Source organism: Tachyglossus aculeatus, chromosome X3, assembly GCF_015852505.1.
Source record: "Tachyglossus aculeatus isolate mTacAcu1 chromosome X3, mTacAcu1.pri, whole genome shotgun sequence".
Classification (NCBI taxonomy): domain Eukaryota; kingdom Metazoa; phylum Chordata; class Mammalia; order Monotremata; family Tachyglossidae; genus Tachyglossus; species Tachyglossus aculeatus.
In genome coordinates this window covers 32,837,683-32,857,432 of record NC_052099.1, presented here as the reverse complement: position 1 = coordinate 32,857,432, position 19,750 = coordinate 32,837,683, and the positions used below count along the sequence as shown (strand labels likewise).

Sequence of the window (19,750 nt, the reverse complement as noted above, 5' to 3'; positions counted from 1 at the left end):
TAAAATCTGAATTAGAGTACAATACAACAGAAGCAGTCGATACGTTCCCTGCCCACTATCCAGACCTTAGAACGGTACTTAGCACATAGTAGGCGCTTAACAAATACCATTATTATTATGATTTTATAATCCAGAGGACTGTAACACCTCAGTTATGATGGTCAACATAAAATCTGAATTAGAGTACAATACAACAGAAGCAGTCGATACGTTCCCTGCCCACTATCCAGACCTTAGAACGGTACTTAGCACATAGTAGGCGCTTAACAAATACCATTACTGTTATGATTTTATAATCCAGAGGACTGTAACACCTCAGTTATGATGGTCAACATAAAATCTGAATTAGAGTACAATGCAACAGAAGCGGTCGATACATTCCCTGCCCACTATCCAGACCTTAGAACGGTACTTAGCACATAGTAGGTGCTTAACAAATACCATTATTATTATGATTTTATAATCCAGAGGACTGTAACACCTCAGTTATGATAGTTAACATAAAATCTGAATTTTCCATTGGCAGACCTCTTAGCTGTAAGCATCTAACACTCCTTCGGACCTCCACCAGCAAGCTACTCTTTCCGTTTCACTTGTTAGGACTGAAAATTCAGCGGAAGCTCTTGTCTTTGGTGATAATGACAATACTGCCACTGCCAGAATCTCTTTCATTACTGACTAAGCCCTGGACAGAGGAGGGTCGGGGTGAGGGGGAGAGGGAAGGTTTGAGCAGATGGAGAACGAGGTTCAGGGATGGGATGGAAGGTGGGAGGAGAATGGGGGGACCCTGAAGCGATTGGAGCGTGCAGGAGAGGAAGAGGAGAAAAAGAGCAGGGAAAAGGGAGAGGAGAAATGGCACAGTTGCCTAGTGGAAAGAGCGTGAGACTGAAAATCAGGAGACCTGGTTTAGCCCCACTTCTGCCCCTGGCCTGCCGTGTGGCCTGGGGCAAGTCACTTAACCAAGGTCGCCCAGCAGAGAAGTGGGATTAGAACCCAGGTCCTTCTGACTCCCAAGCCCACACTCGATCCACTGGGCCGTGAAGTGCCCACTGCAGTCTGAGACCTCAAGAACGCCTAAGGTCGAAAGTGGAGGGATGGCTCGCTAAAATTTCCTTCACAGGCTCATATGGAGCACTGGGGAAATGCAGACCTAATAACCCGGCTGCCTCTCCCCCGGTGTTCCTGAAGTCAAACTATTTGCAAACAGATTACAAGCCAAACCAACTTCCAGTTTCACTGCAGTAATGCAGAAAGATTCAGGTCCAGGAAACAAAGTTCATAATAATTACGGTGTGTGTTAAGCGCTCACTGCATGCCGACGACTGTACTAAATGCTGCGGTAGAGACGGTAATCGGATCGGACGTGGTCCTACCCGGGGATCTCAGTCCAAGGGAGGGGAAAACAGATATTCAATGAGGAAACAGGCCTAATGACTTGACCGAGGTCACGCAGCAAGCAAATGGCATAACTGGAATTAAAACCCAGGTCTCCTGACTCCCGGGTGGATGCTCTGAATCGGGAGGGGCAGCCAAGGTTGGATGCAGAATTCGGTTGGGTTTTTGAAAAGGACACCTCTGTTTTGCCCCTTAATTCTCTGACCGATCCAATTCCTTGGGGAAGTGTAGGTTGTCCTAGGCGAAATTCTGCCCAAATGTCATCAGCCTTCCTCCAAAGGAACTGCCCTCTCCCACTCACCCCGATCTGTTTCTGCTCCGTGAGATGAGGGCAGAGGCCTGTGACATCTAATTTTAATTGCCAGCCGCCCTGGAAATCGTCGCTGCCAGGGTGAGCCCGAGGCCGAGACTAGCACGGCCACGGACCCAACCGAATTCCATCCCAAGCCCCGAACGCGGAAAGGGAATTGTCGTGTTGTCTGCGCTTCTACTGGCTAACGATAAGAACCCTTACAGTAGCAAATTAAACCCATCGCAGCTGAATTACCCAAAGAAATGTTTCATCTTCATGGCAGCGGTTCCTTGATGGGGTGGAATGTCAGCTCACCACCGTGCAAATGGATTGAGTGTTTTCCCAAAGCCCGGGGTTTCTCCATCATTTGGGAAATCACTTGTTCAGTGGCTCCACGTAACTGAAACTCAACACCGAATGAATTTTGATCCCGGTACCCCCGGCAGATTGCGTGGTCCGGGGCCAGAGCAGGAGAGAACGGAAAGGCTGGTGGGTAGCTGCAGATTTGGATTCCGAGGGACATAAATCTTTCCCATTATACTTTGCTCTGAGGTTCGGGTAGCAGTGCTGGATTTGGTACTATTTCATTTATATGTCACATTAAGGATGCGTGATCTGTTCCAGAGAAAGAGTAAATTTTCCTGGGCACTCTAGTTTTACCCAAGAAGCACAACCCAATCAATCCACTGGATGGATTCATGGGGAAAGAGGTAAAAGAGCAGCGGGGGTTATTTAAGAGTTTCCCATTGATTCATTCATTCAATAGTATTTATGGAGCGCTTGCTGTGTGCAGAGCACTGTACTAAGTGCCCGGGAGAGTATAATATAACACTGAATATAGCTCTCTTCCTCCCTTCAAGGCCCTACTGAGAGCTCACCTCCTCCAGGAGGCCTTCCCAGACTGAGCCCCTTCCTTCCTCTCCCCCTCGTCCCCCTCTCCATCCTCCCCATCTTACCCCCTTCCCTTCCCCACAGCACCTGTATATATGTATATATGTTTGTACATATTTGTTACTCTATTTTACTTGTACATATCTATTCTATTTATTTTATTTTGTTAGTATGTTTGATTTTGTTCTCTGTCTCCCCCTTTTAGACTGTGAGCCCACTGTTGGGTAGGGACTGTCTCTATATGTTGCCAACTTGTACTTCCCAAGTGCTTAGTACAGTGCTCTGCACACAGTAAGCACTCAATAAATACGATTGATGATGATGACGATGAACAGACACGTTCCCTGCCCAAAATGAGCTTACAGTCTAGAGGCGGAGACAGACATTAATATAAATATATATCGACAATCCCAATATCTTGAAACGAAGGGTCCTGGACTGCTCTTTTCTTTCACCGCCTTTCAGTCATTTTTACTCTCATAATTGCCTGTGCCGTATTCCGGACTTGCCCAGGTTTTTGAGAAGGAAATACGGGATTTTTTTTTTGTATCGCATAATTGAGGCAGTGTTAGCTCTGTGTGCCAATTTAGGAATTAGGAGGAGGGTCGGGATGCAGTAACATGGCAGGGACAGGCTTGAGCCTAGTTCCTTCTTTGAAAAGGTCAGCTTTGGGGAGAGGAAGAAGAAGGGAGGAGGAGGATCTTACAGCTCATTGTAGGCAGGGAATGTGTCTGTAGTAGTGTTCTCTCCCAAGCGCTTAATACAGTGCTCAATAAATTCAGCTGATTGATCAATTGGGGGAGCTTATTGTAATTACTGTAATTCAGAGAGTGCCTAGTATATGTGGCACTTAGAAGAATGTAAGAGAAGAGACTCAGTCTCAAGTGACCTCTTACCTTCCTCTTCTTTTCCCCTCCTTTCCCCCTCCATTTCTTCTTCCCCTCTTTTTCCTCCTGCTTCCCTTTCATGACCCGTTTATTCATTCATTCAGTCATACTTAATGAGCGCTTACTGCGTGCAGAGCATTCATTCATTCATTCAGTCGTATTTATTGAGCGCTTACTGCGTGCAGAACATTCATTCATTCATTCAATCGTATTTATTGAGCGCTTACTGTGTGCAGAGCACTGTACTAAGTGCTTGGGAAGTCCAAGTTGGCGACGTATAGAGACGGTCGCTACCCAACAACAGGCTCACGGTCTACGAGGGGGAGACAGACAACGAAACAAAACATGGAGACAGGTGTCAAAACCGTCAGAATAAATAGAATTATAGCAATCAATCAATCAATCGTATTTATTGAGCACTTACTATGTGCAGAGCACTGTACTAAGCGCTTGGGAAGTCCAAGTTGGCAACATCTAGAGACAGTCCCTACCCAACAGTGGGCTCACAGTCTAAAAGGGGGAGACAGAGAACAAAACCAAACATACTAACAAAATAAAATAAATAGGATAGATATGTACAAGTAAAATAAATAAATAGAGTAATAAATCTGTACAAACGTATATACATATATAAAGGTCTATACAGACTATACAGCTATAGTCAAGGGAGCCCAGGGTCTCGGGGAGAAGGCAAACGTATCGTCGTAGCCCTTTAGACTGTAACTCATTGTGGGCCGTGAATGTGTCCATCATAGTGCTCTCCCGAGCACTTAGTACAGTGCCTTGGACACAGTAAGCGCTCAATAAGTACGAGTGACTGACAAAAGAGGCTGTGTGGCCTCTGGCTTGGCTTTGGAAACAGCAACTCCCGGGGTCTGTCCGGGGAGGGCATTAATTACAGGAATTGCAAAGAAATATGAAAAATTCTTCGAGCTGTCAGTGTTGGCCTTATTTTCTCTCCTCTTGTCAGTGACAAGTCGGTCCAAGATTTCAGCTTTCAGTAACAAGTACCTGTAGTAAATCCAGCCGTCAACTATAATGATAATAATACTTGTGGTATCTTTTAGACTGTGAGCCCACTGTTGGGTAGGGACTGTCTCTATGTGTTGCCAATTTGTACTTCCCAAGCGCTTAGTACAGTGCTCTGCACATAGTAAGCGCTCAATAAATACGATTGATTGATTGATTGATTGATTTGTGTACCGCTATTTGCCAAGCAGTATACGAAGTTCTGAAGTAGATACTAGATAATCAGGTCCCATGTGGAGCTCACATTCTCAGTAGGAGGAAAACAAGTATTGAACCACCATTTTCAGGTAAGGGAACTGAAGCCAGAGAAGTGAAGTGACTTGCCCAAGGTCACACAGCAGACCAGTGGCAGAGCTGGGATTAGAACCCAGGTCCTCTGAGCCCCAGGCCCGGGCTCTTTCCAGTAGACCATGCTGCTTCCTGGCATCAAGTCACCTTGAGAAGCAGCGTGGCTCAGTGGAAAGAGCCCGGGCTTTGGAGTCGGAGGTCATGGGTTCAAATCTGGGCTCCGCCAATTGTCAGCTGTGTGACTTTGGGCAAGTCACTTCACTTCTCTGGGCCTCAGTTCCCTCATCTGTAAAATGGGGATTAAAACTGTGAGCCCCCTGTGGGACAACCTGATCACCTTCTAACCTCCCCAGTGCTTAGAACAGTGATTTGCACATAGAGCTTAATAAATGTCATCATTATTATTTACTTCTGGGCCTCAGTTCCCTCATCTGTAAAATGGGAATTAAAACTGTGAGCCCCCCGTGGGACAACCTGATCACCTTGTAACCTCCCCAGTGCTTAGAACAATGCTTTGCACATAGAGCTTAATAAATGTCATCATTATTATTTACTTCTCTGGGCCTCGGTTCCCTCATCTGTAAAATGGGGATTAAAACTGTGAGCCCCCCGTGGGACAACCTGATCACCTTGTAACCTCCCCAGCGCTTAGAACAGTGCTTTGCACATAGAGCTTAATAAATGTCGTCATTATTATTTACTTCTCTGGGCCTCTGTTCCCTCATCTGTAAAATGGGGATTGAGACTGTGAGCCCCCTGTGGGGCAGGGACTGTGTCCAACCCGATTTGCTTGTATCCACCCCAGTGCTTAGTACAGTGCCTGGCACATAGTAAGAGCTTAACAAATACCACGATTATTATTGTTATTATCGGAACTGCCAGCTAAATGGGAGCCTGGGTTCCCATCCTGGCTTCATCACTGACCCTGCGCCTCAATTTCCTAGTCAATCAATCGATCCGTAAATGGTATTTATTGAGCATTTACGGCGTGCAGAGCACTATGCTAAGCACTTGAGAGACAACACTGTAACAGACGCGATGGACGCGTTCCCTGCCCACAACGAATCCTCTTCTATAACCATGCCTGCCTTTTCCTCAGGGTTGGCGTGAGGGTAGAGTGAGGTAATTATTTCAGAAGCGCTTCAGGGAACTAAGCACCGTACAAATTTAAAATGCGAGGCTTCCAGACGGAGTTTCTCCGGTATCATTGAGGCACCTGTATAAATGCTTTTACATATTTATTATTCTATTTATTTTATTTTACTTGTACATATCTATTCTATTTATTTTATTTTGTTAGTAAGTTTGGTTTTGTTCTCTGTCTCCCCCTTTTAGACTGTGAGCCCACTGTTGGGTAGGGACCGTCTCTATGTGTTGCCAACTTGGACTTTGCAAGCGCTTAGTACAGTGCTCTGCACACAGTAAGCGCTCAATAAATATGATTGATGATTATGATGATGATGATAGAGTCACGGGCTGAGTTCTAGGGGACCCTCGAACCCCCCGGCCTCAGTTTCCTGTGGCTCTTTCCTCTTTGCAAAGAGCGGCATCAATCTCCGGGCTGCTCTGAAGCTGGCGGGAACAGGGACCACATATCTATCCTATTTATTTTATTTTGTTAGTATGTTTGGTTTTGTTCTCTGTCTCCCCCTTTTAGACTGTGAGCCCACTGTCGGGTAGGGACTGTCTCTATTTGTTGCCAATTTGTACTTCCCAAGCGCTTAGTATAGTGCTCTGCACATAGTAAGCGCTCAATAAATACGATTGATGATGATGATGGAGTGCTAGATGGTTGTAGAAAACTACCATGGAGGCAAAGATTCCTTCATTCGTATTTATTGAGCACTGTACTAAGCGCTTGGAAAGTACAGTTCGGCAGCGAATAGAGCCAATCCCTACCCAACAACGGGCTCACAGTCATCATCATCATCAATCGTATTTATTGAGCGCTTACTGTGTGCAGAGCACTGGACTAAGCGCTTGGGAAGGACAAATTGGCAACATATAGAGACGGTCCCTACCCAACAGTGGGCTCACAGTCCAGAAAGATGCCCGGCCCCACCTTCTCCCGAGCGGTCCTCGTGGGCCAAATCGGAGGGTCAGCAGAAGCCCCTCTCTGAGGAAAAGAAAGGGCGAGGCAAAGTCCAAAAGTGGCGTCGAGGTGACAGGAGGACGCTGGTTTGGTTTCCCCTCCGAAAAGGACGGATATTCCGACAGAAGGATCCTCGAGGCCTTCAGAGCCGACCACCTTGCGGTCTAGGCCATCTCCATGCGGCCCAGGTTATTCGGGGATAAAAATGGGAAACTTCAGCAGTCCAAAATATCCCCGGATCCAGAAGGGTCTCGTTCCAGGCTGGGCCGGATTAAGAGGTTGGAATGAATACGTTGACGCCGATATCGGAACAGAACTGATAAAACTCCCGTCTGCCGGGCTGGCACTGATGATACGATCCCATAAACGCTTCAACTACTGAAACAGCAAGGAAGGCGTACACCGCAGTTATTTTCCGGGCCCCTTTTATTGTGGAAATGACACCGAGGAGGAGAAGAACTGAAAGGAGATAACATATCGCTGCCTAAAAATAAAATGGGTCCCCTCACTTTTTACTCTGAATAGGAGGAGCTCTAAATATAGTGCTAGAGTGTCTTTACACCAAATAATCAACGAATAGGAGAGTGCAAATGAGGCACCAAAAAAAAAACCCCCGGAACCCTGTGTTTGAAAGAGCTTTAACTGTGTGTAAAACTGATTTTGACATCTGGGTAAGAAAAAGTCTATATATTGAACGGTGTGTAGCTTCTGAAATCTGATGCCATCGTTGTGGTGTAGTCCAAAACTAGACTTCGTTGAACTGTTATTCATTCATTCAATCGTATTTACTGAGCGCTTACTGTGTGCAGAGCACTGTACTAAGCGCTTGGGAAGTCCAAGTTGGCAACGTATAGAGATGGTCCCTCCCCAACAGTGGGCTCACAGTCTAGAAATTCTTTAGAAATGCTTTATTCTGAAAGCACAGCTTGGGCATCTCGGGGTTGAAGGATAATGGATAATGGGGATAATGGGGCACGAGGTTGTCTTCTGAGAACTTGCATTTTCCAAGCGCTTAGTACAGTGCTCTGCACGCGGTAAGCACTTAATAAATACGATTGAATGAATGAATGAACGTCACTTGTGAATCACAAAATTCCTTGTCACCTGCAGTCAATCAATCAATCAGTCGTATTTATTGAGCGCTTACTGTGTGCAGAGCACTGTACTAAGCGCTTGGGAAGTCCAAGTTGGCAACATCTAGAGACAGTCCCTACCCAACAGTGGGCTCACAGTCTAAAAGGGGGAGACAGAGAACAAAACCAAACATACTAACAAAATAAAATAAATAGAATAGTTATGTACAAGTAAAATAAATACGTAGAGTAATAAATATGTACAAACATATATGCATATATACAGGTATATATACAGTCCCGAAATCGGACAGGAAATCCGTGGACCTGCTGCAGTAAAAGATATTTCAACAAGATTCCCTTAATTTTAGGACACTGATGGGAAAGAAGGCCTCAGATGTTGATGATGAGGGCATTTATAAAGCACTTACTATGTGCCAGGCACTGTACTAAGCACTGGGGTAGGCATAAGATAATCAGATCGGACGTAGAAGCAGCATGGCTCAGTGGAAAGAGCCCGGGCTTTGGAGTCAGAGGTCATGGGTTCAAATCCCAGCTCCGCCACTTGTCAGCTGTGTGACTTTGGGCAAGTCACTTCTCTGGGCCTCAGTTACGTCATCTGTAAAATGGGGATGAAGACGGTGAGCCCCCCGTGGGACAACTTGATCACCTTGTATCCTCCCCCAGCGCTTAGAACAGTGCTCTGCACATAGTAAGCACTTAACAAATACCATCATTATTATTATTATTATTATGCACCCACAGACCACGAGTCCCACGTGGGCCAGGAACTGTGACCGATCTGATTTTGTACATATCCGTAATTTATTTATTTGCATCCTGTCCGTCTCCCCCTCTAGGCTGTAGCTTATTGTGGGCAGGGAGTATGTCTGCCAACTCTGTTATATTGTGCTCTCTCAAGCGCTTAGTACAATGCTCTGCACACAGTAAGCACTCAGTAAAAGTACGATGGAATGAATGAATGAATAATTATAAGAATAGTATTTGTTAAGTGCTTTCAATGTGCCACTGGGGTAGATACAAGATAAATAAGTCCCACGTAATAATAATAATTATAATGGCATTTATTAAGCGCTTACTATGTGCAAAGCACTGTTCTAAGCGCTGGAATATTTGTTAAGCGCTTACTATGTGCGAAGCACTGTTCTAAGCCCTCGGAGGGATACAAGGTGATCAGGTTGTCCCACGTGGGGCTCACAGTCTTCATCCCCATTTTACAGATGAGGGAACTGAGGCCCAGAGAAGTGAAGTGGCTTGCCCAAGGTCACACAGCTGGCAAGTGGCGGAGCTGGGATTCGAACCCATGACCTCTGACTCCCAAGCCTGCGCTCTTTCCGCTGAGCCACGCTGCTTCCCGAGTGCACACGGTGTAAAGTAGTAAGCAAAACAGACAGTCATTCACTCATCCATTCAAGAAGAATGGGAGTCAGAGGACGTGGGTTCGAATCCCGGCTCCGCCACTTGTCTGCTGTGTGACTTTGGGCAAGTCACTTCACTTCTCTGGGCCTCAGTTCCCTCCTCTGCAAAATGGGGATGAAGACTGTGAGCCCCACGTGGGACAACTTGATTACCTTGTATCCCCCCCCAGCGCTTAGAACAGAGCTTTGCACGTAGTAAGCGCTTAAACACCGTCATTATTATTATTATTCAATCATTTTTATTCGGTTGGAAGGATGCGATGCGACAATTACAAAATACCAACTCTGCGTTTGACCAACACGGGTGCGGGCAACATGATCAATTATACCGAAAAGCTGCTGAGAAGTAAAGACGTTTCCAGGGAGGAGGGTGGTGGGACTCTGTAGCGTGTGGCTAATGTCATGTGGTCCAGCTGTTGCTATGGGAACTACTTTTAATTGAATGGCAAACGGTCTATCGAGGCTGGGATGCCAACAGCCCCGCAAAGCACAGATTTAGGGCAGTTTTCCAGGTTGTTGAGGCCAAACCCACTTATTTCTCCAATCGCTTGGATAATCAGAAGCTAATGTTCCTAATAATTGTGGTTTGTGTTAAGGGCTTAACTGGGTTTCCGGCACTGTACTAAATGCTGGGATGGGTAGAAGCAGATGGGTTGGACACGGTCCCCGTCCCACGTGGGGCTCACAGCCTCCATCCCCATTTTATAGATGAAGTGACTGAGGCCCAGAGAAGTGAAGTGACTCTCCCCAGGTCACACAGCAGATAAGTGGTGAAGGTGGAATTAGAACCCATGACTTCCTAACTCCCAGGCCCGAGTTTTATTCACTGTTGCCTCCCCCTCTAGACTCTAAGCTTGTTTTGGGCGGGGAATGTGTCTGCTTATTGTTGTATTGTGCTCTCATTCATTCATTCAATTGTATTTATTGAGCGCTTACTGTGTGAAGAGCAAGTGGGAAGTACAAGTTGGCAACATATAGAGATGGTCCCTACCCAACAACGGGCTCACGGTCTAGAAGTGCTTAGTAAAGTGCTCTGCACACTGTAAGCGCTCAGAAAATATAATTGAATTGAATGAATGAATGAAGGAGACGGGGTGGGAGAGGAATAATAATAATGATGGTATTTGTTAAGCACTTACTATATGCCAAGCACTGTTCTAAGCCCTGGGGTCGATACAAGGTAATCAGGTTATCTCACTTGGGGCTCCCAGTCTTAATCCCCATTTTGCAGATGAGGTAACTGAGGCACAGAGAAGTTGAGTGGCTTACTCAAGGTCACACGGCAGACAAGTGGCGGAACGTGGATTAGAACCCAGGTTCTCTGACTGCCAAGCCTGTGTTCTTGCCACTATGCCATGCTGCTAAGGAAGGAAGGGGAAGGAATAAAAAGGAAGGAAGGAAGAAAATGAAAGAAGTGAAGAAGGGAAGAAAGAAAGAAGGGAAGAAAGAAGGAAGGAAGGAAGAAAGAAGGGAAAGAGGAAGAAAGAAAGGAAAGAAATAAAGGAAGGAGGAAGGAAGAAAGAAAACGAAAGAAGGGAAGGGGGAAGGAAGAGAGAAAGAGAAAGAAAAAAAAGGAAGGAAAGATAAAGGAAGAGAGAGAAAGAGAAAGAAAAAAAGGAAGGAAAGATAAAGGAAGAGAGAGAAAGAGGAAGGAAGGAAGGAGAAGGGAGGAAAGCGAAGGAAGGAGAAGGGAGGAAAGCGAAGGAAGGAGAAGAAGGGAAGAAAGAAAGGAAGGAAGAAAAAGAAAGAATAGAAGGGGGGAGGGAGGAAAGAAAGAAGGGAAGGAGGAAGGAAGGAAGAAAGAAGGGAAAGAGGAAGGAAGAAAGAGGGAAAGAAATGAAGGAGGAAGGAAGAAAGAAAAAGAAGGGAAGGAGGAAGAGAGAGAAAGAAAAAGGAAGGAAAGACAAAGGAAGCGAGAGAAAGAGGAAGGAAGGAGAAGAGAGGAAAATGAAGGAAGGAGAAGAAGGGAAGAAGGAAAGGAAGGAAGAAAAAGAAAGAATAGAAGGAGGGAGGGAGGGAAGAAAGAAAGGAAGGAGGAAGGAAGGAAAAAAGAAGGGAAAGAGGAAGGAGGAAAGAAAGGAAGGAGGAAGGAAGAAAGAAAATGAAAGAAGGGAAGGAGGAAGGAAGAGAGAGAAAGAGAAAGAAAAAAGGAAGGAAAGATAAAGGAAGAGACAGAAAGAGGAAGGAAGGAAGGAGAAGGGAGGAAAGTGAAAGAAGGAGAAGGGAGGAAAGCGAAGGAAGGAGAAGAAGGGAAGAAAGAAAGGAAGGAAGGAAGAAAAAGAAAGAATAGAAGGAGGGAAGAAAGGAAGGAAGGAAGAAAAAGAAAGAATAGAAGGGGGAAGAAAGGAAGGAAGAAAAAGAAAGAATAGAAGGAGGGAAGAAAGGAAGGAAGGAAGAAAAAGAAAGAATAGAAGGAGGGAAGAAAGGAAGGAAGGAAGAAAAAGAAAGAATAGAAGGAGGGAAGAAAGGAAGGAAGGAAGAAAAAGAATAGAAGGAGGGAAGAAAGAAAGAAGGGAAGTAGGAAGGAAGAAAGGAAGAAAGAAAAAAGAATGAAGGGAAAAAGGAAAGAAAGAAGGGAAGGAGGAAGGAAGAAAGAGAGAAAGAAAGAGAAAGAAAAAGAAGGAAGGAAAGATAAAGGGAGAGAGAGAAAGAAAGAGCTGCAGAATTTCTCCCCGCTGTCCCCTGCACCTGTGTGTGTGTGTGTGTGTGTGTGTGTGTGTGTGTGTGTGTGTGTGTGTGTGTGTGTCTGTGTCTGCCTGTGGGGTGGCGGCGCTGTGAGATCCCCTCCGGCCCCACCTGGCCAGCGGCCCTCCAGCCCACTCCTACCCCGACACCAGTGCCAAAAGGCTGGTGGAGTGGCCCGTTTGCGATGAGAAACGCCAGAAAGGCCTAGGGAGGAATAGCAAATGCCTGAATATTTTCAGAATCTCCATTTGTTTAGCTGGCTTGGGCTCGAAATGCAGGGAAAAGACCAATTTCATGCTGATGAGGGAAGGAGATTCTGCAGATGGTTAAACCTACTGTCCAAAAACACTTTCCACTCATGGAGGCCCAGAGTCCTCGCCGGAATAAATCACTGCGGTATTGGCTAAGCGCTTACTGTGTGCCAAACACTGTACTAAGCGCTGGGATGGATACAAGGCGATCAGGCCCCACGTGGGGCTCACATTCTAAGTAGTAGGGAGGAGCGCAGATATCAAAGCCCCATTTTGCAGGTGAGGGAGCTGAGGTACAGAGGAAGTGATGTGACTTGACCAAGGTCACACAGCAGGATTAGAACCCAGATCCTCTGGCTTCCAGGGCTCTCTCCACTAGGCCACACGCTGGAATCATCTTCTAGACTGTGAGCCCATTGTGGGGTAGGGATTGTCTCTGTCTGTTGCCGAATTGGCCTTTCCAAGCGCTTAGTCCAGTGCTCGGCACACAGTAAGCGCTCAATAAATACGATTGAATGAATGAATCATATGCCCAGACTGAGCCCCCTCCCCCAGACTGAGTCCTCTCCTTCCCCTCCCCACAGCACCTGTATGTATGTTTGTACAGATTTATTACTCTATTTTACTTGTACATATTTATGATTCTATTTATTTTATTTTGTGAATATGTTTTGTTTGGTTGTCTGTCTCCCCCTTCTAGACTGTGAGCCCGCTGTTGGGCACATATATGAACATTTGTACAGATTTATTACTCTGTTTTACTTGGACATATTTACTGTTCTATTTATTTTATTTTGTGAATATGTTTTGTTTTGTCATCCGCCTCCCCCTTCTAGACTGTGAGCCCGCTGTTGGGTACATATATGTACATTTGTACATATGTATTACTCTGTTTTACTTGTACATATTTACTATTCTATTTATTTTATTTTGTGAATATGTTTTGTTTTGTCGTCCGCCTCCCCCTTCTAGACTGTGAGCCTGCTGTTGGGTACAGATATGTACATTTGTACAGATTTATTACTCTATTTTACTTGTACATATTTACTATTCTATTTATTTTATTTTGTGAATATGTTATGTTTGGTTGTGTGTCTCCCCCTTCTAGACTTTGAGCCCGCTGTTGGGTACATATATGTACATTTGTACATATGTATTACTCTATTTTACTTGTACATATTTACTATTCTATTTATTTTATTCTGTGAATATGTTTTGTTTGGTCGTCCGTCTCCCCCTTCTAGACTGTGAGCCCGCTGTTGGGTACATATATGTACATTTGTACAGATTTATTACTCTATTTATTTTACTTGTACATATTTACTATTCTATTTATTTTATTTTGTGAACATGTTATGTTTGGTCGTCTACCTCCCCCTTCTAGACTGTGAGCCCGCTGTTGGGTACATATATGTACATTTGTACCTATGTATTACTCTATTTTACTTGTACATATTTACTATTCTATTTATTTTGTTTTGTGAATATGTTTTGTTTTGTCGTCCGCCTCCCCCTTCTAGACTGTGAGCCCGCTGTTGGGTACATATATGTACATTTGTCCATATGTATTACTCTATTTAACTTGTCCGTATTTACTATTCTATTTATTTTATTCTGTGAATATGTTTTGTTTGGTCGTCCGTCTCCCCCTTCTAGACTGTGAACCCGCTGTTGGGTAGGGACCGTCTCTCTATGTGTTGCCGACTTGGACTTCCCAAGCGCTTAGTCCAGTGCTCGGCACACAGTAAGCGCTCAATAGATACGATTGATTGATTGATTGATTAGTCCAGTGCTCGGCACACAGGAAGCGCTCAATAAATAGGATTCAATGAATGAAACGCTGATAGGTAGGGGATGTGTTCTGTTTCCAAAGCACGCGCGTGGGGTAGAATAAATGAAGATCCCCTGATTGTCTCTGCCAGCCGGATTGATGGGCGGGTGCGTTTCTGTTTTTTCCCCCTCTGTAGCCGGACCCCGCCGGGAGAGATATTTCCATCCGGCCCATTCTGGAGCACTGCGAGAACACCCACATGACCATCTGGCTTGGCATCGTCTATGCCTACAAAGGGCTTCTCATGGTAGGTATGGCGGGCCGGCGTGTTGACGAACCGGTGCGGGGACGCACGTATGTGGGGTGGCATTGGAGGGGAGACGGTGCGACAAGGAGTTTGGCCCCGAGGTCCGATTCATTAAAGGTCCGGGATCAAGGAGTGCCGAGTTCCGATTCATTAAAGGTCGGAGTTGCCCCCAAAGGACTCATGAGGACCCTTCTAGACCGTGAGCCCACTGTTGGGTAGGGACCGTCACTATACGTTGCCAACTTGTACTTCCCAAGCGCTTAGTACAGTGCTCTGCGCACAGTAAGCGCTCAATAAATGCGACTGATTGATTGATTGACAGTCTCTATATGTTGCCAGCTTGGACTTCCCAAGCGCTTAGTCCAGTGCTCTGCACACAGTAAGCGCTCAATAAATACGATTGAATGAATGAATGAATGAGGGCCCACTTGGTCTCTCTAGACTATCAGCTCGTTGTGGGCAGGGAATGTATCTGTTTATTATTGCATTGCAGTGATAATTATACCAATTTTGGTATTTGTTAAGCGCTTACTCTGTGCAAAGCACTGTTAGAGAAGCAGCGTGGCTCAATCAATCAATCAATCGTATTTATTGAGCGCTTACTGTGTGCAATCAATCAATCATATTTATTGAGCGCTTACTGTGTGCAATCAATCAATCAATCACTCATATTTATTGAGCGCTTACTGTGTGCAGAGCACTGGACTAAGCGCTTGGGAAGTCCAAGTCGGCAACATCTAGAGCCGGTCCCCACCCAACAGCGGGCTCACAGTCCAGAAGGGAGAGACAGACAACAAAACAAAACATATTAACAAAATAAAATAAATAGAATACATATGTACAAATAAAATAGAGTAATAAATATGTACAAATATATATACAGGTGCTGTGGGGAGGGGAAGGAGGTAAGGCGGAGGGAGGAGGAGTGGAAGGAGGGGGCTCAGTCTGGGAAGGCCTCCCGGAGGAGGTGGGTATGGGGTAGATCCCCATACAATCAGATTGGATTCAGTCTAAGTAGGAGGGAGAACGGGTATTGAATCCCCATTTTAGAGCACGCACTTTGGAGTCAGAGATCATGGGTTCAAATCTCGGCTCCGCCGACTGTCAGCTGTGTGACTTCGGGCAAGTCACTTCACTTCTCTGGGCCTCAGTTCCCTCATCCGGAAAACGGGGATTAAGACCGTGAGCCCCACGTGGGACAACCTGATCAGCTTGTATCCCCGCAGTGCTAAGAACAGTGCTTTGCACAAAGTAAGCGCTTAACAAATGCCATCATTATTATTATTCTCTGGGCCTCAGTTCCCTCATTTGGAAAATGGGGATGAAGACGGTGAGCCCCCCGTGGGACAACCGGATCACTTTGTAACCTCCCCAGTGCTTAGAACAGTGCTTTGCACATAGTAAGCGCTTAATAAATGCCATCATTATTATTATTTTGCATGCGAGGGAACCGAGAGACGTTAAGTAGCTTTTCTACAGTCACAGTCTTTTAGACTGTGAGCCCACTGTTGGGTAGGGACTGTCTCTATATGTTGCCAACTTGTACAGCGCTCTGCACACGGTAAGCACTCAATAAATACGATTGATTGATTGATCGAATTAGACTCCGGATCCTCCGACTCCGAGGCCCGGGCTCCTTTTCATCGGCTGGGCATGTAAGATCTGACGTGGTGGGCAAGGCTCTCTGCCGATAAATCGTTCTGCCATCCTTCGGCTACGTGGCCTAGGTGCCGCCCCTGGATGCCCGCCTCAGGGAAAAAGGAAAAAGGAAAAAGGAAAAGTTTGCCTTTTCTGTTCCCCGTTTCAGCTGTTCGGTTGCTTCTTAGCGTGGGAGACGAGAAACGTGAGCATCCCCGCCCTCAACGACAGCAAGTATATCGGGATGAGCGTGTACAACGTGGGGATCATGTGCATCATCGGGGCGGCCGTATCCTTCCTCACCAGGGATCAGCCCAACGTTCAGTTCTGCATCGTGGCCCTGGTCATTATTTTCTGCAGTACAATTACCCTCTGCCTCGTCTTCGTGCCGAAGGTAGGTGTCTCTCCTCACAAAACTTCATCTTTTATTTTTTTTGTCGTTCTGCCATTCGTTAAATGCTTGCTGTGCGTCAAACGCTGTCCTCGGCGCTGGGGCGGGTACCTTGAGACACGGCTCCTGTCCCGCCAGTTAAAGTAGGAGGGAAAACAGGCATTTAACCCCCATTGAGGGAACTGAGGCACAGAGAAGCGAAGTGACTCGGCCAAGGTCACGTGGAAAGCAGTTGGCAGATCCGGGATTTGAACCCAAGTCCTCCGACTCCTGCGTCCGTGCTGTTTTCACTAGGCCGTGCCGCTTCTCGTGGAGACTTTATTGCCCGGTCCGTTTTTCTCTGGGAGAGTGGAGCTGGTTTTCCAAATCAATCAGTCAGTGCCTTCCCCTCCCCACAGCACCTGTATATATGTTTGTATGTATTTATTACTCTATTTATTTAGTTTATTTGTACATATTTATTCGATTTATTTCATTTTGTTAATATGTTGTTTTGTTGTCTGTCTCCCCCTTCTAGACTGTGAGCCCGCTGTTGGGTAGGGACTGCCTCTATATGTTGCCAACTTGGACTTCCCAAGCGCTTAGTACAGTGCTCTGCACACAGTAAGCGCTCAATAAATACGATTGAATGAATGAATGAATGAATTTATTGAGCAGTTACTGTGTGTGTAGAGCATTGTATTAAGTGCTTGAAAGAGTACAGTATGATAGAAGTGGTAGATACGTTCCCTGCCCCAAATGAGCTTACGGTCTAGAGGGGGAGAACAGACATGGAAGCCCCGTTTTTATCAGTCAGTCATCTTTATTGAACGCTTCTTGTGTGCAGAGCACTGTACTAAGCTCGTTGTATGCTGTACAATGTAACAACAGAACAGGCACAGGAAACCAAGTGATTTTCCCAGGGTTACACAACAGACAAGCGGCAGACTTCATCATCATCATCAATCGTATTTATTGAGCGCTTACTATATGCAGAGCACTGTACTAAGCGCTTGGGAAGTACATTCAAACCCATGTCCTCTGGCTCTCAAGTCCGGGCTCTTTCTACTAGGCCACGCTAAATCCAAGAAATCCGTCCTTGCGCTTAAACCTGCAATCCATTGGGGGTGTAAATTTGCACGTTTATCAATGGCTGAACCTGGGGTTCTTTATCGTTATCTCATTATCAATCAATCAATCGTATTTATTGAGCGCTTACTGTGTGCAGAGCACTGGACTAAGCGCTTGGGAAGTCCAAGTTGGCAACATCTAGAGACGGTCCCTACCCAACAGTGGGCTCACAGTCTAAAAGGGGGAGACAGAACAAAACCAAACATACTAACAAAATAAAATAAATAGAATAGATATGTACAAGTAAAATAAATAGAGTAATAAATATGTACAAACATATATACATATATACAGGTGCTGTGGGGAAGGGAAGGAGGTAAGATGAGGGGGATGGAGAGGGGGATGAGGGGGAGAGGAAGCAAGGGGCTCAGTCTGGGAAGGCCTCCTGGAGGAGGTGAGCTCTTAGTAGGGCCTTATCCAGGAGGAGGAGGGAGATGGGAAGGGAGGTGGGGGAGAGAGAAGGAATAAGTCTTTTAGACTGTGAGCCCACTGTTGGGTAGGGACTGTCTCTATATGTTGCCAATTTGTGCTTCCCAAGCGCATAGTACAGTGCTCTGCACATAGTAAGGGCTCAATAAATACGATTGATTGAATAAGATATACCCAGGACTTTGGCATGCGACCCAATGAGTTAATCCAGTTCCGTGGCGTTTATTGGAGGTGCTGGAATATTGACAGGTTTACTCAGGCAAAGCCAATCAGTCAGATAATAATAATAATAATAATGGCATTTATTAAGCGCTTACTATGTGCAAAGCACTGTTCTAAGCGCTGGGAAGGTTATGAGGTGATCAGGTTGTCCCACATGGGTCTCACAATCTTCATCCCCATTTTACAGTTGAGGTAACTGAAGCACAGAGAAGTGAAGTGACTTGCCCAAAGTCACACAGGTGACAAGTGGCGGAGTGGGGATTTGAACCCATGACCTCTGACTCCAAAGCCCGGGCTCTTTCCACTGAGCCACGCTGCCAGATGAAGGAGGTGCACCCGTAGACTTTTCTCCGACTCGTGTGCGTCTCTCTCCCCTGACAAATTGTAAGCTCCTCCAAGGCACGGATCATGTCTGCTAGTCCTGTTGTACTATACTCTTAATCATCAATCATCAATCGTATTCATTGAGCACTTACTATGTGCAGAGCACTGTACTAAGCGCTTGGGAAGTACAAATTGGCAACATCTAGAGACGGTCCCTACCCAACAGTGGGCTCACAGTCTAAAAGGGGGAGACAGAGAACAAAACCAAACATACTAACAAAATAAAATAAATAGAATAGCTATGTACAAGTAAAATAAATAGAGTAATAAATCTGTACAAACATATATACATATATACAGGTGCTGTGGGGAAAGGAAAGAGGTAAGATGGGGGGATGGAGACTGTCTCGTCCTCTAGATTGTGAGCTCGCTGTGGGCAGGGGATGTGTCCGTCTGTTTTTGTATTGTCCTCTCCCAAGCGCTTAGTATAGTGCTCTGCACACAGTAAGGGGTCAATGAATACAACTGAATGAATGAAAGCACTCGGCGTATTGGAAGCGCTCAATAAATACCATGGATTGATCGATTGTAGGGACTGTCTCTATGTGTTGCCAATTTGTACTTCCCAAGCACTTAGTACAGTGCTCTGCACATAGTAAGCGCTCAATAAATACGATTGATGATGATGATGATGATTGCTTGGTCCCTCTTGGCGGTGAGTTGAACGAGAGGAGAAAATTCAACCGAGGGTCTCCGTCATAGGGGAAGCAGCGTGGTTCAGTGGAAGGAGCCCGGGCTTTGGAGTCAGGGGTCATGGGTTCAAATCCTGGCTCCACCAATTGTCAGCGGTGTGACTTTGGGCAAGTCAATTCACTTCTCTGTGCTTCAGTTCCCTCATCTGTAAAATGGGGATTAAGACTGTGAGCCCCAAGTGGGACAACCTGATCACCTCGTAACCTCCCCAGCGCTTAGAACAGTGCTTTGCACATAGTAAGCACTCAATGAATACAACTGAATGGATGAAAGTACTCGGCGCATTGGAAGTGTTCAATAAATACCATGGATTGATCGATTGCTTGGTCCCTCTTGGCGGTGAGTTGAACGAGAGGAGAAAATTAAACCGAGGGTCTCCATCATAGGGGAAGCAGCATGGCTCCGTGGAAAGAGCCCGGGCTTGGGAGTCAGAGGTCATGGGTTCAAATCCCGGCTCCGCCAATTAGCTCTGTGACTTTGGGC

At 45.8% G+C, this 19,750-nt stretch overlaps 1 protein-coding gene across 1 annotated transcript in view; it reads left to right on the top strand.

Annotated features, from left to right (window-relative positions):
- Window positions 1-19,750, top strand: part of GABBR2 (gamma-aminobutyric acid type B receptor subunit 2) — a gene marked incomplete at its 5' end in the record, with an annotated part of 257,075 nt that overhangs the window by 225,279 nt on the left and 12,046 nt on the right. The window contains 2 exons of the mRNA XM_038770294.1: window positions 14,290-14,400; window positions 16,208-16,432. Of these exons, the coding sequence (XP_038626222.1) occupies window positions 14,290-14,400; window positions 16,208-16,432 (336 nt within the window). The remainder of the gene's footprint in view (window positions 1-14,289; window positions 14,401-16,207; window positions 16,433-19,750) is intronic.